At 39.7% G+C, this 15,264-nt stretch overlaps 1 protein-coding gene across 4 annotated transcripts in view; it reads left to right on the top strand.

Annotated features, from left to right (window-relative positions):
- Nucleotides 1–15,264, top strand: part of LOC126419026 (toll-like receptor 2) — a 171,171-nt gene that overhangs the window by 47,549 nt on the left and 108,358 nt on the right. For all 4 annotated transcript variants that reach the window (XM_050086097.1, XM_050086089.1, XM_050086105.1 and 1 more), the window contains 2 exons: nucleotides 9,780–10,126; nucleotides 13,944–14,128. In XM_050086097.1, coding sequence (XP_049942054.1) covers nucleotides 9,780–10,126; nucleotides 13,944–14,128 — 532 coding nt within the window. The remainder of the gene's footprint in view (nucleotides 1–9,779; nucleotides 10,127–13,943; nucleotides 14,129–15,264) is intronic.

The raw sequence follows: 15,264 nt of genomic DNA, 5'->3' as shown, positions 1-15,264 counted from the left end.
AGTTGCCCTATTCTTGTCAAAAGTGCCTTCCTAGTGATGGGAGGCACTCTGACATGATGTGGAATAGCATTGTTTATCGCTCGCTGTTGCTGTGTGCTGTAACACATAAAGTATTTTAGAAACAGGTGACATGTCATTCCATCAACTGGCTACCATTTCAATAAACAGAACTACTCTATACATGGTTTGATATGTAAAACATGATGAAGTCGCTTGTTCTTGTGTGTCCAAATAGTTTCAATTTCTGCAACACTGTAGCATACAATTCCACGTATCCCATAAAGTCCCTTGCATACGAGAAAGAATTTGTCACTAAGATGCTTGCTTTTACAAGATAAATAGTGAGACTTAACGAGGCAAACTGTGGATTTCTTATGTTCGCTTGCTGTTCCTGAGAATTGTTTCTTCTTTCTGCAGCCTTTTTAATGTTGTTGAACCCCATATCTACTACTTTCTTTTGTTGTAATTTTTTTGAAGCTGAAAATAGTATTACCTTCCTGATACCATATGGCAGCTGTTGATTTTTGAGTACAAGTAACGGAGATGACGATGTTGAATCGTGTGGTAACTCATTGAGATTCTCATGGACTGTGTGAGTGTGCTTATCCCATGTCTGGTATTGATGATGACAATATATCCTGTGCAGCTGGATTTGACTGAGGCCAATAAAGTGAAATAAAAACAGGTATAATTTGTGATGTCGTGAAGTGCGTAACCAAATATTGTCGGAAACGACAATATCAATCTGACCAGCTTCTCGTAGAAAATTATTGTTTTGTCATTAGCTTCTCCTAAAGTAGTGAATGAAAGGATTTTTGAAGTTAATTCAACAGAAACAAAAATGTATCAGTATCCACTGACTGACCTGTCAAGAGGTCCTAACAGGTGTATTGCAGCCTGCTTCGATAATTTGGAAGGAATTTTAGGAAATAATAGTGCTCGATGTGTAATGGTTGATGGTTTGGCTTTCCAACACAATTTACATTTTGTTAAAACTTTCTGTATTCTTTTCTGCATGTTTTTAAAGTAACAAGTGGTATGAGGTCCGTGAAAGCATTTTCTCAGACCAAAGTGAGCATAGCTGAGATGTGTCTACCAAATAAGTTTATTTACAAAATGATAGGGTATGCACCCAACCCAAAGAGTCACTGACTGTGCTTCTTTTGAAAAGAACGTTGTTATGTACCAAATAAAATTGTCTTATTGTAGTATTTGATTTGTTTTCTTGTACAATATACGTTTCGTATATACAACAAACTAAAGTTTTTCTCCAAATCATTTTTAGAAGTGTTCTTGACAAAACCAATAGGGGAAGGTGATAAAGTGCCCACTACAAAATTTAGAGTACACAGAATGTGACAGAGTTAAATTTTGCTTGATTTTCACACATAACATTAGGATGAATTATACTATGCTTAACAAAGTGAACAGTGATGTAAAAAGGGTACAATGTTAACAGAAAATTTCCATAAAATCCAAACAACTTAATCAGTTAGTATGTTAATGCATGACTCAGGGAAATGGGGTTGTCTTTCTATCAGCTCTGAGCAAGTTAACTAGCTGACAGTAGTCGTTCCTAGCTGCAAAGTTCTTCGGTCTCACTTCAGAATTCTTCTCTTAAAAAATGTTATTCAAAATAGATATTCTTTTCGCTTTGTTAGTTATTCATGTTATTCAACCTTGCTGCCCTTTAGAATCAGTCTTTCTTCATCTACCGGGTACCATCACAAGTCAAGAGTGAATATGTCCATCACTAGACTGAAATTAACTCGACATCCATGGAAAAAAAATTAATCCATTCAATATGACACTTTGTGCAGTTGCATTTGTGCCAAGTTTATTCTCCAGGCTTATTATGTGTTTGTAGACTGGCATGCGATGGCGACGTTGACGATACACACGTCGACGGGGCATAGTGCTTCAATGTTGTTGCAGATACAGCTAACAGCGGTATGATTCCGCTGGTCTGCGTTGGCCTCTTTTATACTGAGTGCATGACCTTGGATCCTCTGCTGTTCTTAATATATATTAATGACTTGCCATTCTATATTCGCGAAGATGCAAAGCTGGTACTTTTTGACGATGATTCAAGTATACCTATCACACCTGACAGACAAGAATTAACTATTGAAATTGTAAACGATGTTTTTCAGAAAATCAGTAAGTGGTTCTCTGCAAATGGGCTCTCATTAAACACAGTATATTCAGTTCCACACAGTGAATGGAATGACACCATTAGTTAATATAGACTTCGATCAGAAATCGGTAGCTGAGGTAGAATATTCAAAATTTCTAGATGTATGCGTTGATGAGGGGTTGAACTGGAAAGAATACACTGAGGATTTGCTGTAACGTTTGAGTTCAGCTACTTATGCAATTAGGGTCATTGCAAATTTTGGCGATATACATCTGAGTAAATTAGCTTACCATACCTATTTTCATTCTCTGCTTTCATATGGCATATTCTGGGGTAACTCATCATTGAGTAAAAGAGTGTTCATTGCGCAAAAGGGTGTAATCAGAATAATTACTGGAGCTCATCCAAGATCCTCCTGCAGACACTTATTTAAAGAGCTAGAAATCTTCACTGTATATATGTTCAGTTATGAAATTTGTTATTAACAATCCAAACTAATTCAAGAGTAACAGCAGTGTACATGGCTACAACACTAGGAGAAAGGATGATCTTCACTACTCAAGGTTAAATCTAACTTTGGCTCAGAAGGGGGTAAATTATGCTGCCACAAAAGTCTTTGGTCACTTACCTAATAGCATCAAAAGTCTGACAGATAGCCATATAGCATTTAAAAGGAAATCAAAAGAATTTCTTAATGGCAACTCCTTCTACTCATTAGATTAAGTTTTGGATGTAGTAAGTGGGTAATTTTCCAACCCCCACAAAAAATTAAAAATATTGAGTGTCATGTAATATTTTCTTTAATGTAATATCTTGTATAGACACCTTTTATTAACCTGACATGTTCCACATCATTACGAAGTGTCATATTCATGAGCTGTGGAACAAGTACTAATCTAATCTAGTCTAGTCTACTAATCACACTTCAAATAAGAATGTATCAGACTGCACAGAGGCAGAGATTGTTTCACAGTAACGTAACATGCTCTCCCTCAGATATGCATGTCGATGACATACAAAAACCAAATGACATGACCACCTTACAAGTTGTCTTGGAATTTTCTCGGAATTGCCAGAGTATTGCACTTTACTTCTTGCACATTATGCTGTTTTAACCTACCTGTTGTGTTTCAAACAGAAACAACCATATTCTGAATTAGTGTGTTAGACCTGCAATTAAAAAAATTGATATATTCTTAGATGATCCTCGAAAATCTATTTCGTATTTAGTTTTTTATGTATAAAAACAGAAGTTTGAACTTTTCAAAATCTATTGAACATATTTAATACAAAAAATGTTTTTTAAAATTTTAGTTTGAGAAACAAATGTTCATGCATGGTACTTCAAAATAGTGTTTGTATCAGGGTTTTGCATATAAGTGCATGTTGTAGCTTAATTTTTAACTTTTACCATACACAATAATTATCTTAAAATTTAAATTTAACAACGATATTTGATTTTGCGGACCTGTGTTTAACTCAATTTCTATGGATTTGGTATAGTGTATGCAGTTATTGCAGTAAGTATTTTCATGCTCTTGGCAGAGGAATGATTGACTGCCACTCTTTTCGTTAGTCTTTCGATCTTTCTTCAGTCTACACTCTTTACATCGGCCCCTCCTCTGTTCTTTGCTCCTGAACTCATTGCAGCAATATTTTCCAAACTTAATTTGATTTTGTCAGAAATAATTTTAGGCATTCTTTTCTCTCGCATTGGTTTTGTCAGCTCAGATTCGAGTTCTCCTTCAAATAGCCGCCTTTTGTATAATTCGTTTTGATTGTAGCCAGGATTAGTGTGTACCCACAACACATAAACTTTTATTGCAGAAATGTGTAGCACGTTATAGAACAAAGAAACACGCCATCTCTTAGTACACCTTTCACAGGAATAAGTGCTGGCAAGTTTATCTGTTGTGTCAACTTCTCATTTGGTTTTGTTATAATGTAGTATACTTCAGGCTTCGTATGCTGCTCTGAAGACAAGCTACAGTCATGGTGCATTGTAGATAGTAATATTACTGCTTTATTCCTTTTTGGAAAATACGAAATTAGCATTACATCGCTCTGAAATCCAAAGATGGTTAAAAACACTGATCTGCTATTGTTTGCCAGCATTTCATTTGGAATCTCAATTTGTTCTTTATGAGAATTCCAACTAATGTTAGACCTTTATTTAGAAGTTCTTTGGCCAGGGTGTAATCTGTAAAGGAATTGCCAGTGGTAACGTTTCGCCTAGTTTTCTCAATACTTTGCACAAGTCTCAATACAACATTTCTCCCTTGATTTGTTTCTTGTGGACCATTTTCCGGCTTTCCTGTATCCACTTCTGCTGCAAAAACATATGCTGTTTTCACTTCAGATAACAACCATAATCTTATTCCACGTTTTCCTCTCAGTTTTGAAGGTATGAAGGTATGAAGTGCACCTTCCTCTGAATAGAATCAATTGCTCGTCCACTGTGACATTTTGGTAAGGAACGAACAGTTTAGGCAACTGTTCCACAAACATTTCCAAGACAGTCCTGATAGCAGCCACTTTAACATGGCGTCACATATCTGGTCGATCTTCTTTGTTCTCAAATCTGAAAAATCTGCTGATTGTATGGAAACGATGAAGTGTCATCGCTGCATGAAAAACTGGTCGACCATTACTGATGTCCCATAGCTCTTCAAGAGATTCTCCAGCAGATCTGTACACACCACCCAATATAAGAAGTCCCAAATAATCCTCCAGTTCCTGATTTGTAAAATATGTGAACGTCGAATCTGTGGCTTGCGATACTTGGGTCATTTCTCTGTTGGTTTCATTTAAAATCAATGCCAATATTTCTTCAGTTATAAACAATGAAAATGAGCATACTTTCATTTCGTTAATTTACTGAAGAGCAAACTGGGGAGGTCCTGGAGCAGGACAAAGAATGTTTCCAGCCCTAAAGAAATGGAAAATAAAAAAAGGAAATTAGCTGAGAATTAACCACAAACCATTAAGATAATCTGCAAAGAAACACAAGAAAAGTAAATCTGGCATTAGGTAAAAAATAAACATATAGTGCATACAATGCCCAAGAGATTATGGAAGATGAAGGACGTCATCTTCCTAAACAATCAGCACATTGCCTTCTCTACCACAAAGATCAGTTTCGAATCCAAGACCATAGTAGTGATAACTTATCGTGCTAGACACTTCCCTCACTTCTGGCTTATACATTATTAACATCACTTGAACTATCAACAGAATCTTGAAATTCTGAATCATTGACAGGATCATCTACTGTTTCGTTATATGACTCATTCAGAAACCTTTCTAATTGTTTATCGCTAAGAAAACGACTAGCTGTGTTGGCACACTAAATCAGACTGAAGGTGCAGTTGTTACACCAATTCTTACAACAATATGAAATACCTCTGAGCCATTGTAGACCATACGACAAGAATCGTGTATATTACAAACAATTTGTTGGAAGAATTGAAATGAATATCCACCAGGATCTAAAAGACCCATTCACAAAAGTGTTTCAATGGTATGTGTCACAAAAAGTATTTCACATTCTGAAACAAAAATTAAGGTTAACATAAATTATTACATACTTGAGGATGACATAAGATCCTGTCACAAAATAAATATTATTCACCGATTTATGTTAATTTTAGTAAACTAACTGGGCCAGCTGCACCCATTCGCAATTTGAAGGTTAATGGTCTACAAAAGGTGTACAAAGTCTGAAGTAAATCTGTGAACCCACCGTTGTGCCTCCCCTTGTGAGAATGTCTCGCGCTGCGTGTGGTCACACGACGCTGGAATCATCCAGTTTACACAAATGCGTAAAGGGGGATATGCGTTGCATTACGTACCAATATCGTGTACCCAAATCGTGAGCGGAATCGTTCAGAATATCTGAAACTCGAACGTTAAGAAGTTCCAGAAAGAATAGAAGCTTCTGTAAAGATTCAGAGCGCCTTCAGATGACGAAATCAAAAGTTCTCTTATGTACATTCACAGGAAACTATCGTCTAAGAAATCCGAAAGGTCTTACCGTGCAGTATCATTGACTAATAACCAATATATGGTCGTAAAGAAGATGTTCACAGATACTCAACTCACTAGTTGATCTTTTGACTAACTGAACAGACTAGGCTTTATTGGTTCACATAAATATAAACTAACGTCAGTATGCCCCAAGGAAGCATAATAGCCGGCCGCTGTGGTCGAGCGTTTGTAGGCACCTCAGTCCGAAACCGCGCTGCTGCTTCGGTCGCCGGTTCGAATCCTGCCTCGAGCATGGATGTGTGTGAAGTCCTTAGGTTAGTTAGGTTTAAGTAGTTCTAAGTCTAGAGAACTGATGACCTCAGATGTTAAGTCCCATAGAGCTTAGAGCCATTTGAAGTATAATAGCACCCCTAATGTTTACACTATACATAAACAATCTGTCAGCACAAGCACAAATTTTCTGTGACGATAATTTAGTCTGCAGCAAAGTATTGTCGTTGGTTGATCGTGACGAAGTGCAGACAGCTCTGGAGAAATTTTCGTCTTCATGTAATGAGTGAATATCGTTCACACAGAATCACAATGGAAAATCAGTGTTGCGTAATATTCCTTAAAGTAGATGTACAAACACATATTCGCTGTTTCGCAAGCAGCGGTAACGAGGAGTTTATCATGTAGTAAGTCATTGATTTCTTGGTAAGGTAAGACCTTGACGTCAGTAGCTTTCATTGTGCAGGTTCGGCAAATAGAGCTGGTCTGGAAACTATTTATAAGACAGACGCAGATTTGACTCTTATTAATTAACAGGAAATCTACTGAATGTAAAAAATCGTGAAACCCATGATTTATAGGCACCAGCCGGTAGTTGTCACGTGCCGAGACGTGGGGATAACCCGCAAGCTTCGTTGTATCATTAGTGAGCGACAGGAACAGACGTGTTTAGTGACCTGCTGAATACAAAATAAAATGGTGCTCATGATAAAACGGAGCATCTTCAGTGCCGAGTGCCATTCTTGGAAAACGTGTGCGGAAATATTTTCACAAGATTTTAAGACGAAGTGTTTTGGCAAAACGTCCAGCAAAGTCTGCAGTGCAAATCTTAGTGATAAAATGGTGTGAAACCATCTCTACAGGGGACAAATCCGTAACCATTCGAAAAGAATTAGAACACCTAAAACATTATTCAAGGGAAGGAAAGTGTGAAACAGACTATGACAAAATCTCAATGCCATCTTTGCTATTGGGGATCAACAGAATTTCGTTTCGAAAGATCATCAAAAACGACCTGCTTCTTTATCCTTACAAATTTATTGTTGCGCATGAGTTAAAGCTTCCAGATCAACTTCTGTATGCTGAATTCTACCGGTGGTTTCTGTGTGAAGTGGAATCAGGAATTTTTGATACTCAGCTTTTTAATTCCTTGTGATGAGCTCCGGCAAAGCTCGTCAGGGTGTGTAAACTCATAGTACGTGTTCTATTAAGAATCATAAAATCCTCGTCAGCTCTATGAAGAACAATTGCGTCATCTCAAGATTTGATTGGAGTGTGCAGTCTCTGATGTCCACACCGCAACACGATGCTTCCACAAAACTGTTTACTACCCGAGCGGTCCAACTCACAGAGGCTGACCCATCATCTGGATATTTTCAGCAAGGCAGAAGAACAACACACATCGCCTCATCAACTTTGTTACAATCGCAATATCATAGCCTCATTTATTTCCCGATCTCTCGCTGGGATTTCTACCAGCGGGGGATATTTAAGCGTCAGGTGTACTCAAACAATCCTCACATATTGATAAGCTGCAGTTGTTGTTGTTGTTGTTGTTGTTGTTGTGGTCTTCAGTCCAGAGACTGGTTTGATGGAACTCTACATGCTACTCTATCCTGTGCAAGCTTCCTCTCCCAGTACCTACTGCAACCAACATACTCATCTCTTGGTCTCCCTCTACGATTCTTACCCTCCGCGCAGCCCTCCTAAATTGGTGATTCCTTGATGGTTAAGAATATGCGCTACCAACCAATCCCTTCTTCTAGTCAAGTTGATCCACAAATTTCTCTTCTCCCTAATTCTATTCAATACCTCCGCATTAGTTATGTGATCCATCCATCTAGCCTTCAGCATTCTTCTGTAGCACCACATTTCGAAAGCTTCTATTCTCTTCTTGTCTATACCATATATCATCTTTGTTTCACTTCCACATACGGCTATACTCCATACAAATACTTTCAGAAACGACTTCCTGACACTTAAATCTATACTCGATGTTAACAAATTTCTCTTCTTCAGAAACGCTTTCCTTGCCATTACCAGTCTACATTTTATATCCTCTCTACTTCGACCATCATCAGTTATTTTGCTCCCCAAATAGCAAAACTCCTTTACTACTTTAAGTGTCTCATTTCCTAATCTAATTCCCTCAGCATCACCCGACTTAAATCGACTACATTCCATTATCATCGTTTTGCTTTTGTTGATGTTCATCTTATATCCTCGTTTCAAGATACTGTCCATTCCGTTCAGTTGTTCTTCCAGGTCCTTTGCTGTCTCTGACAGAATTACAATGTCATCGGCGAATCTCAAAGTTTTAATTTCTTCCCCATGGATTTTAATCCCTACTCCATATTTTTCTTTTGTTTCCTTTACTGCTTGCTCGATATACAGATTGAATAACATCGGAGATAATCTACAATCCTGTCTCACTCCCTTCTAAGCCACTGCCCCCCGACTCTTACAACTACCATTTGGTTTCTGTAGAAATTGTAAAGAGCCTTTTCCTTCTTTCTGTTTTACCCGTGCCGCCTTCAGAATAGGAAAGAGAAAATCGTCAATAGCTTTGTCTAAGTCTACAGATACTAGAAACTTAGGTTTGCCTTTCCTTAATCTATTTTCTAAGATAAGTCGTAGGGTGAGTATTGCCTCACGTGTTCCAATATTTCTACGGAATCCAAACTGATCTTCCCCGAGGTCGCTCCCTGTATTTTACCCCTGCCACCTTCAGAATTTGAAAGAGAGTATTCCAATCAACATTGTCAAAAGCTTTCTGTAAGTCTACAAATGCTAGAAATGTAAGTTTGCCTTACCTTAATCTAGCTTCTCAGATAAATCGTAGGGTCAGTATTGCCTCACGTGTTCCCATATTTCTACGGAATCCGAACTGATCTTCCCCAAGGTCGGCTTCTACCAGTTATTCCATTCGTCTGTAAAGAATTCGTGTTAGTATTCTGCAGCCGTGGCTTATTAAACTGATAGTTCGGAAATTTTCACATCTGTCAACCCCTGCTTTCTTTGGGATTGGAATTATTATTATTTTTTTCTTTTGAAGTCTGAGGGCATTTCGCCTGTCTCATACATCTTGCTCACCAGATGGTACAGTTTTGTCAGGGCTGGCTCTTCTAAGGCCATCAGTAGTTGTACAGTAGAACATAGAAACCGCTCTTGCTGCCATACTTTAGGTAGAGCTGCTTCTCGTGTCTCACAGTTTGGAAATCGACCACGGCATTGCGTCAACGCCACCGGTACCCATTTCCTGTATCTTCTGCGATTTTCATTAACAAAGATCAATCCGCTTCAGTGTTACTATAAATATTTTTCAGACCAGAGTCATTTTGCGCACCCTGTGTGTGACTGCCAACCAATTACAACTCATTTCCAGTAAGAAGAGAGGAGGGACACACTGCGTGAAGAGCGTCAGGTTCATGAAGGAGATCAAGCGAGGGACCTTCCACCTAAAATTTCCCAGTGACGAATTCTGGATCTTTTTCAAACGGCGCTTCATCTCTGAGCTCGGAGGAGAGATGACGCGCATGAAGCTGACTTCGTCAGGACAGCTCTCTGCCATTTCAGTGGAGTTCTTAACGGAACTCCTATCCAGTGATGTCCACATGAAGGAACTGACATTGGGCAGCATGAAACTTGGCAGTCTGCATGGACCAGTGGTCACTATGCCCACACTTGAGATCCTGCGACTTCCAGATGACGAGATCATCACAATTAGTGAAGGTAAGCTATGTGACTAATGTCTGGGAGTAATGTTTTTAAGCTGTGTCCGAAAGTCTTCCATTTCGCAGTCCCTGTTTCAGCATGTATTTTGTCATAATCCCCTGATACATGTCAAGTCTCATACTTTTGGTTGTCATTCTGTCAATAAAACTGTTATGTAGTGGTATCGATTTTTACAATCATTCAGCCATTCCCAACACATAATTTTGTTTACTCAAAAATAAAGCAACTGACCCGGATGACGAACCTGCGGAAATGTATAATAAGCTGAAGATTTCTGCGTAGGAATTCTCTGCCTCACTTTTCAAGTGGATCATCACTGAGGACATGCATTCCCGCACATGGGCAATTAGCAAGACTCCCCAACTTCCCACTTTCCTCCACTTCCCTGTTCTACATACCAGCCGTTGCTCGACAGTACGCTCTGGAATCTGACAAGGTAAAGCTATTCAAATTGCAATCATTATGACCTGCAGGATCGTATATGCAATCAATACGACGCGAGTGTCAATGGAGAAATTCAGGAGGACACAGGTGTGCACACTAAAATTTTGGGCCTATAAGTAACTGCATGAAAACTTTGAAGAAACTGGAAAAGAAATGATTAACGGAGGGAGTGACTGAGCAAAGTCGATATCATTAAGAGTGAGATGGGAATTCCAGTGGTACATGCGGAAAAGAGATCGGATAGGTTGAAAGAGTACGTTGAATGCCTCTGTAACGGAAAGGAATTGCCTGATGACGTGCTAGAACAAGAAACAGGAGCCGATAGGGAGGATACTGGGGGACCAATATTTGACTCAGAATACAAAAGAGCTTTGGGAGACTTAAATTCAGATAAGGCAGAAGGAAAAGAGATACCATTCCGTCTTAATTTCTAAATTAATTGGGAGAAGTGGCAACAAAACAACTATTCAGGCTGGCAAGTAGAATGTATGAGCCTGGCGATATACTATCCGCTTTTCAGGAAAATATAACGCACAGTTCCGAAGATAGAGAACCCACAAGTGCGAGAATTATGGCACAATCAGCGTAACAGCTCATGCATCCAAGATGCTGACAAGAATAATACACAAAAGAATGGAAAAGAAAACTCGGGATCTGTTAGATGATGATTAGTTCGGCTTTAGGAAAGGTAAAGACTGCAGAGAGACACTTCTAACGTTGAGACTGATGATGGAAGCAAGACTCGAGAAAAATCAGCGCTCGACAATCTACCTAGGCAGCAAAGTAAGCCATGAAGGACTGAGCGAGGAGGACATGAAATGCAGACTAGCTTTGGAAAAAAGTAAGTTTATGGCCGAGAGAGGCCTGCGAGTGAAACATGGACCTAATTTTCTAACAATTTCTGAGGCTATAGGTTTGGAGTATAGCATTGTGTGGTAATGGAACAATGACTGCGGGAAAATCGAGGGAGAAGATAATCGAAACATATGAAATGTGGTGCGACAGGCATGTTGCCAATTACATGGTCTAACATGTTAAGGAATGAGATGCTTCGTCCCAGGATCGGCGAGGAAAGGAATGTATGGAAAACACTGGCAAAAAGAAGGGACAGGGTGATAGGACATCTTTCAAGACAGAGAATAACTTTTATGGTACTAGAGGGAGCTGTAGAGGGCAAAAACTGTACAGGAAGACTAGATTGGAATACACCCAACACTCAAAACAAAAGAAAGACTGCTGATATACCATGTAATGTGCCGTGAATGAAAATTTCCATTCTTCATCCTAGTCCATTTGGCGTCCCTTGTTCATTTTATGTAATATATAAATTCACGGTATCCTGGAATGTGAGGCTAGTGGCGTTAATCTGTGTGGCTACAGCCGATACAGCATAAATTTCTGTCTAGCGTACATTTACAAGTATGTGTTCGTTTTATATTATCTGGAAGTCTCTCCCAGTTTCGGCTACAAGGAAGGTCTTTTTACATAGTAAACGCTATTTTGTAAATCACAGATTATGTTGATCTGTCTGGGTGTATACGTATTCTCGCACTTAAGGAGTACACTAATTTAAATAATCTTTCTGCTTATGGCTAAATTTCTGTACTCGCCATTTGCCGTCACACCTACCAACCAACCTTAATCACACTTAATTTTAATTTACAAATAACTGTAATGTACCTACTGAAGGCAGCATATTGCTAAAACGTTTTGTGCTAAAAAATACCGTAAGAAGTAAGAGAAGCAGTTAAAGTTATTTAATTAATTTATAACACAATTGCTGACCCCAAGCAACGCCATTCACCATGTATAAATTTTATACGAGGGCGTTTCGAAAAGTAAAGATACAATGGCTCGCAGTCCTTAAATGGAACATTTATTTAGAATACGTCAGTTACATCTTATTAACTGGATTATTTGTTATTTTTCACCATATTCACCCCAGTTATCCAAACATTTGTTAAGTCGGTGCACAAGCTTTTGTATCCCACAGTCATAGAAGGTTGCCGCCTGTTGTTGGAACCACATTTCAACTTCATCTTTGATCTCTTCATCGTCGTGGAATGATTTTCCACCAAGATGTGACTTCAGTTAACGGAAAACATGGAAGTCGGTAAATGGAAATGTCGTGTGGCTAGGGCCTCCCGTCGGGTAGACCGTTCGCCTGGTGCAGGTCTTTCGATTTCGCAAGGTCCGGGCTGTATGGCGGATGGTCCAATACGTCCCATTTGAATTGTTTGAGTAGTCGGTGAAAGCCGAGAAGCGCACGATGCACGACGCGCAAATTCGCTGAATTTATTGATACAGTATGTGGGAACAAGAGCAGTTAATACCAAGCAACAGACTTTACACATAATTCCGAATCCCTGTCAGACTGTATCTCGCTGCCAACACCTACAAAATAATGAAAGGAATATAGTTTATTGCCAATTACATTTTCGTTGCATATGTAGTAAAAATGCCGTACCAGGTATAACGTTTTAATTTATATTGCAGACAATATTCACATATTTCAGTGAATTTACCTGCAAAATTATATCACTGTGCGACAGAGTGTTCAGAAGACTTAACGTCATAGAGATTAAGCTGCGTGCAATCTAAACTGCAAGCTAACATTCGCTGCAGATACAGGTGAAATGTGCGTATAAACGTGTGTGAAATATGTTAAACATGTGTGACTTGTGTGTATGCTGGCAAAGCTGCGAGTAAAAATCTCTTTCCAAGTCTCTGTATCGATCTGAATGAAACGTGGTACACATATTATAGTCTGGAAAGAAATACTGTGGTGGTAATAATGTGAAGAGAGAAGGGAGGAGGGAGGAGAAAGAGATGGACAGACTGAGAACGAAGGGAGGACATAGACAGAAGGGAAGGGGAACAAGGAGGACAAGGACGCAGATATGAAGGAGGAGCAGATGGACAAAGTGAGGGAGATGGAAAATGGATAGGAGAATATGGACAGACAGAGGGAGGGGAATAGATGGACAGAGGAACGAAAGATGGAGATGGACCAATAGAGGGGTGAGGAGGAGATGGACTGAGAGAAGGTGGAGGTGGAGATCGGTGGAGAGATGGGAAGGAGGAAACAATCAGAGAAAGGAAGAGAAGATGGACAGAGACAAACGGGAGGAGGAGGTTGATACAGTGACGGAGAGGAGAAGATGGACTAATAGAACTGGAATAAATACATATCCGGCAATATTGGTTACCATCTAGTAGCGTAACGAAAGGTGAGTCTTCATTTTCAATCAACAGCGTTAGTGGAGCTGGAGATATAAACTTTAGAGACTAAATCGGTCACAACGCATTATGCAATGCTTCTGAAACTCCTGTGTGGCCTGAACGTTACCAGCATTGTTCATGTGTGCAGCTACTCTGCTGGCGGTGCCCAACATCCTGCAGTTGGACGTCACGGGCAATCAACTGCAGGAACTACCACAGCGGCTTCCTGATAGACTGTTGGCCCTCAACGTTTCACGGAACCGTCTCGTGAGCTTGCCCACAGAGCTGCCTCAGACGCTCACCAACCTCAACATTTCCTACAACGCCATAGAGGTGAGTTACTATTGTTTGCTACAAACACTGCGCAATGTAAAATTTTGTGCTCTTTATGAGGCATTCCTGCAAGCACAACTCGTGTGGCACCCAGTTTTCTGTGTTCATTCATGAGACTCACAAGTTTGTAGATGAAGGAACTGAGGTGGATAATGCGTCGCTTGACTTCCACAGGACCTCCGATACACTTTTACGTCGCTGCCTAAAAAACACAAAGTGCATATCTGAACAGATACGTGATTATGTTGAGAGCTACTTGTGAACTGAATTCATCATGTCGTTCGTAATGGGGAAAGTATCATCAGAAGCGAGCGAAGTATCTGGCGTACTTCAAAGGAGTGTAGATTGTCTGGTACTAGCCGTCATTCATACAGTGCTGCTATAATAGGTTTTTTCCTTTTTTGTATCATGGTTTGTGGTGTTCTATCATCTTCCTTTCTCGCATCAGTTAATTCTATCCCTGCCGCAAATGTTGCTTAACATTCAAAGCTAGTCCAGCTTAACTAGCTTTTATGAAGTCAGTTTTAGCTGTTTATGTTTCTAAATTGTTAAAGTTCCATTAACGAGCTTGTTCGTGTGAATAGAGTTGCCTAATGATTCACCAGATGGGCTTGGTCACAATCGAACCAAGCCTCCCTCACTCCTGAAATTCGAGTTAAGTACGTTTCTTACCCTATAGCCTTGTTACAGATACTGTTGCCTGAACTGCAGTTCCTGCAGCGATCAGTTGACCTAAGATAGCAAAGTCATCCCATTTGTCATCATGCAATGCCAGCTGTCGAGGGAAATGTTTCTTCAGTTCCCAAAGCCTTGTGTCTCCTGCTACCAATGTACCCCACGTACCGGCGCAAATGTAACGCAAAGAATTCTCCCATGAAACTAGAGCTGACTGCCCTATCGAAAGACATAATCTATTTTAGAGTCACTGTTCTCCAAAATATCCATCCAACTCAGCCACAGTACATTCTCCAGCAAAAAAAGTGGTTCAAATGGCTCTGAGCACTATGGGACTTAACATCTGTGGTCATCAGTCCCCTAGAACTTAGAACTACTTAAACCTAACTAACCTAAGGACATCACACACATCCATACCCGAGGCAGGATTCGAACCTGCGACCGTAGCAGTCACACGGTTC

This window comes from Schistocerca serialis, chromosome 1 (genome assembly GCF_023864345.2).
Source record: "Schistocerca serialis cubense isolate TAMUIC-IGC-003099 chromosome 1, iqSchSeri2.2, whole genome shotgun sequence".
In the NCBI taxonomy this organism is placed as follows: domain Eukaryota; kingdom Metazoa; phylum Arthropoda; class Insecta; order Orthoptera; family Acrididae; genus Schistocerca; species Schistocerca serialis.
The sequence above is the reverse complement of the archived record's forward strand: the minus strand, read 5'-3'. Positions and strand labels throughout refer to the sequence as shown.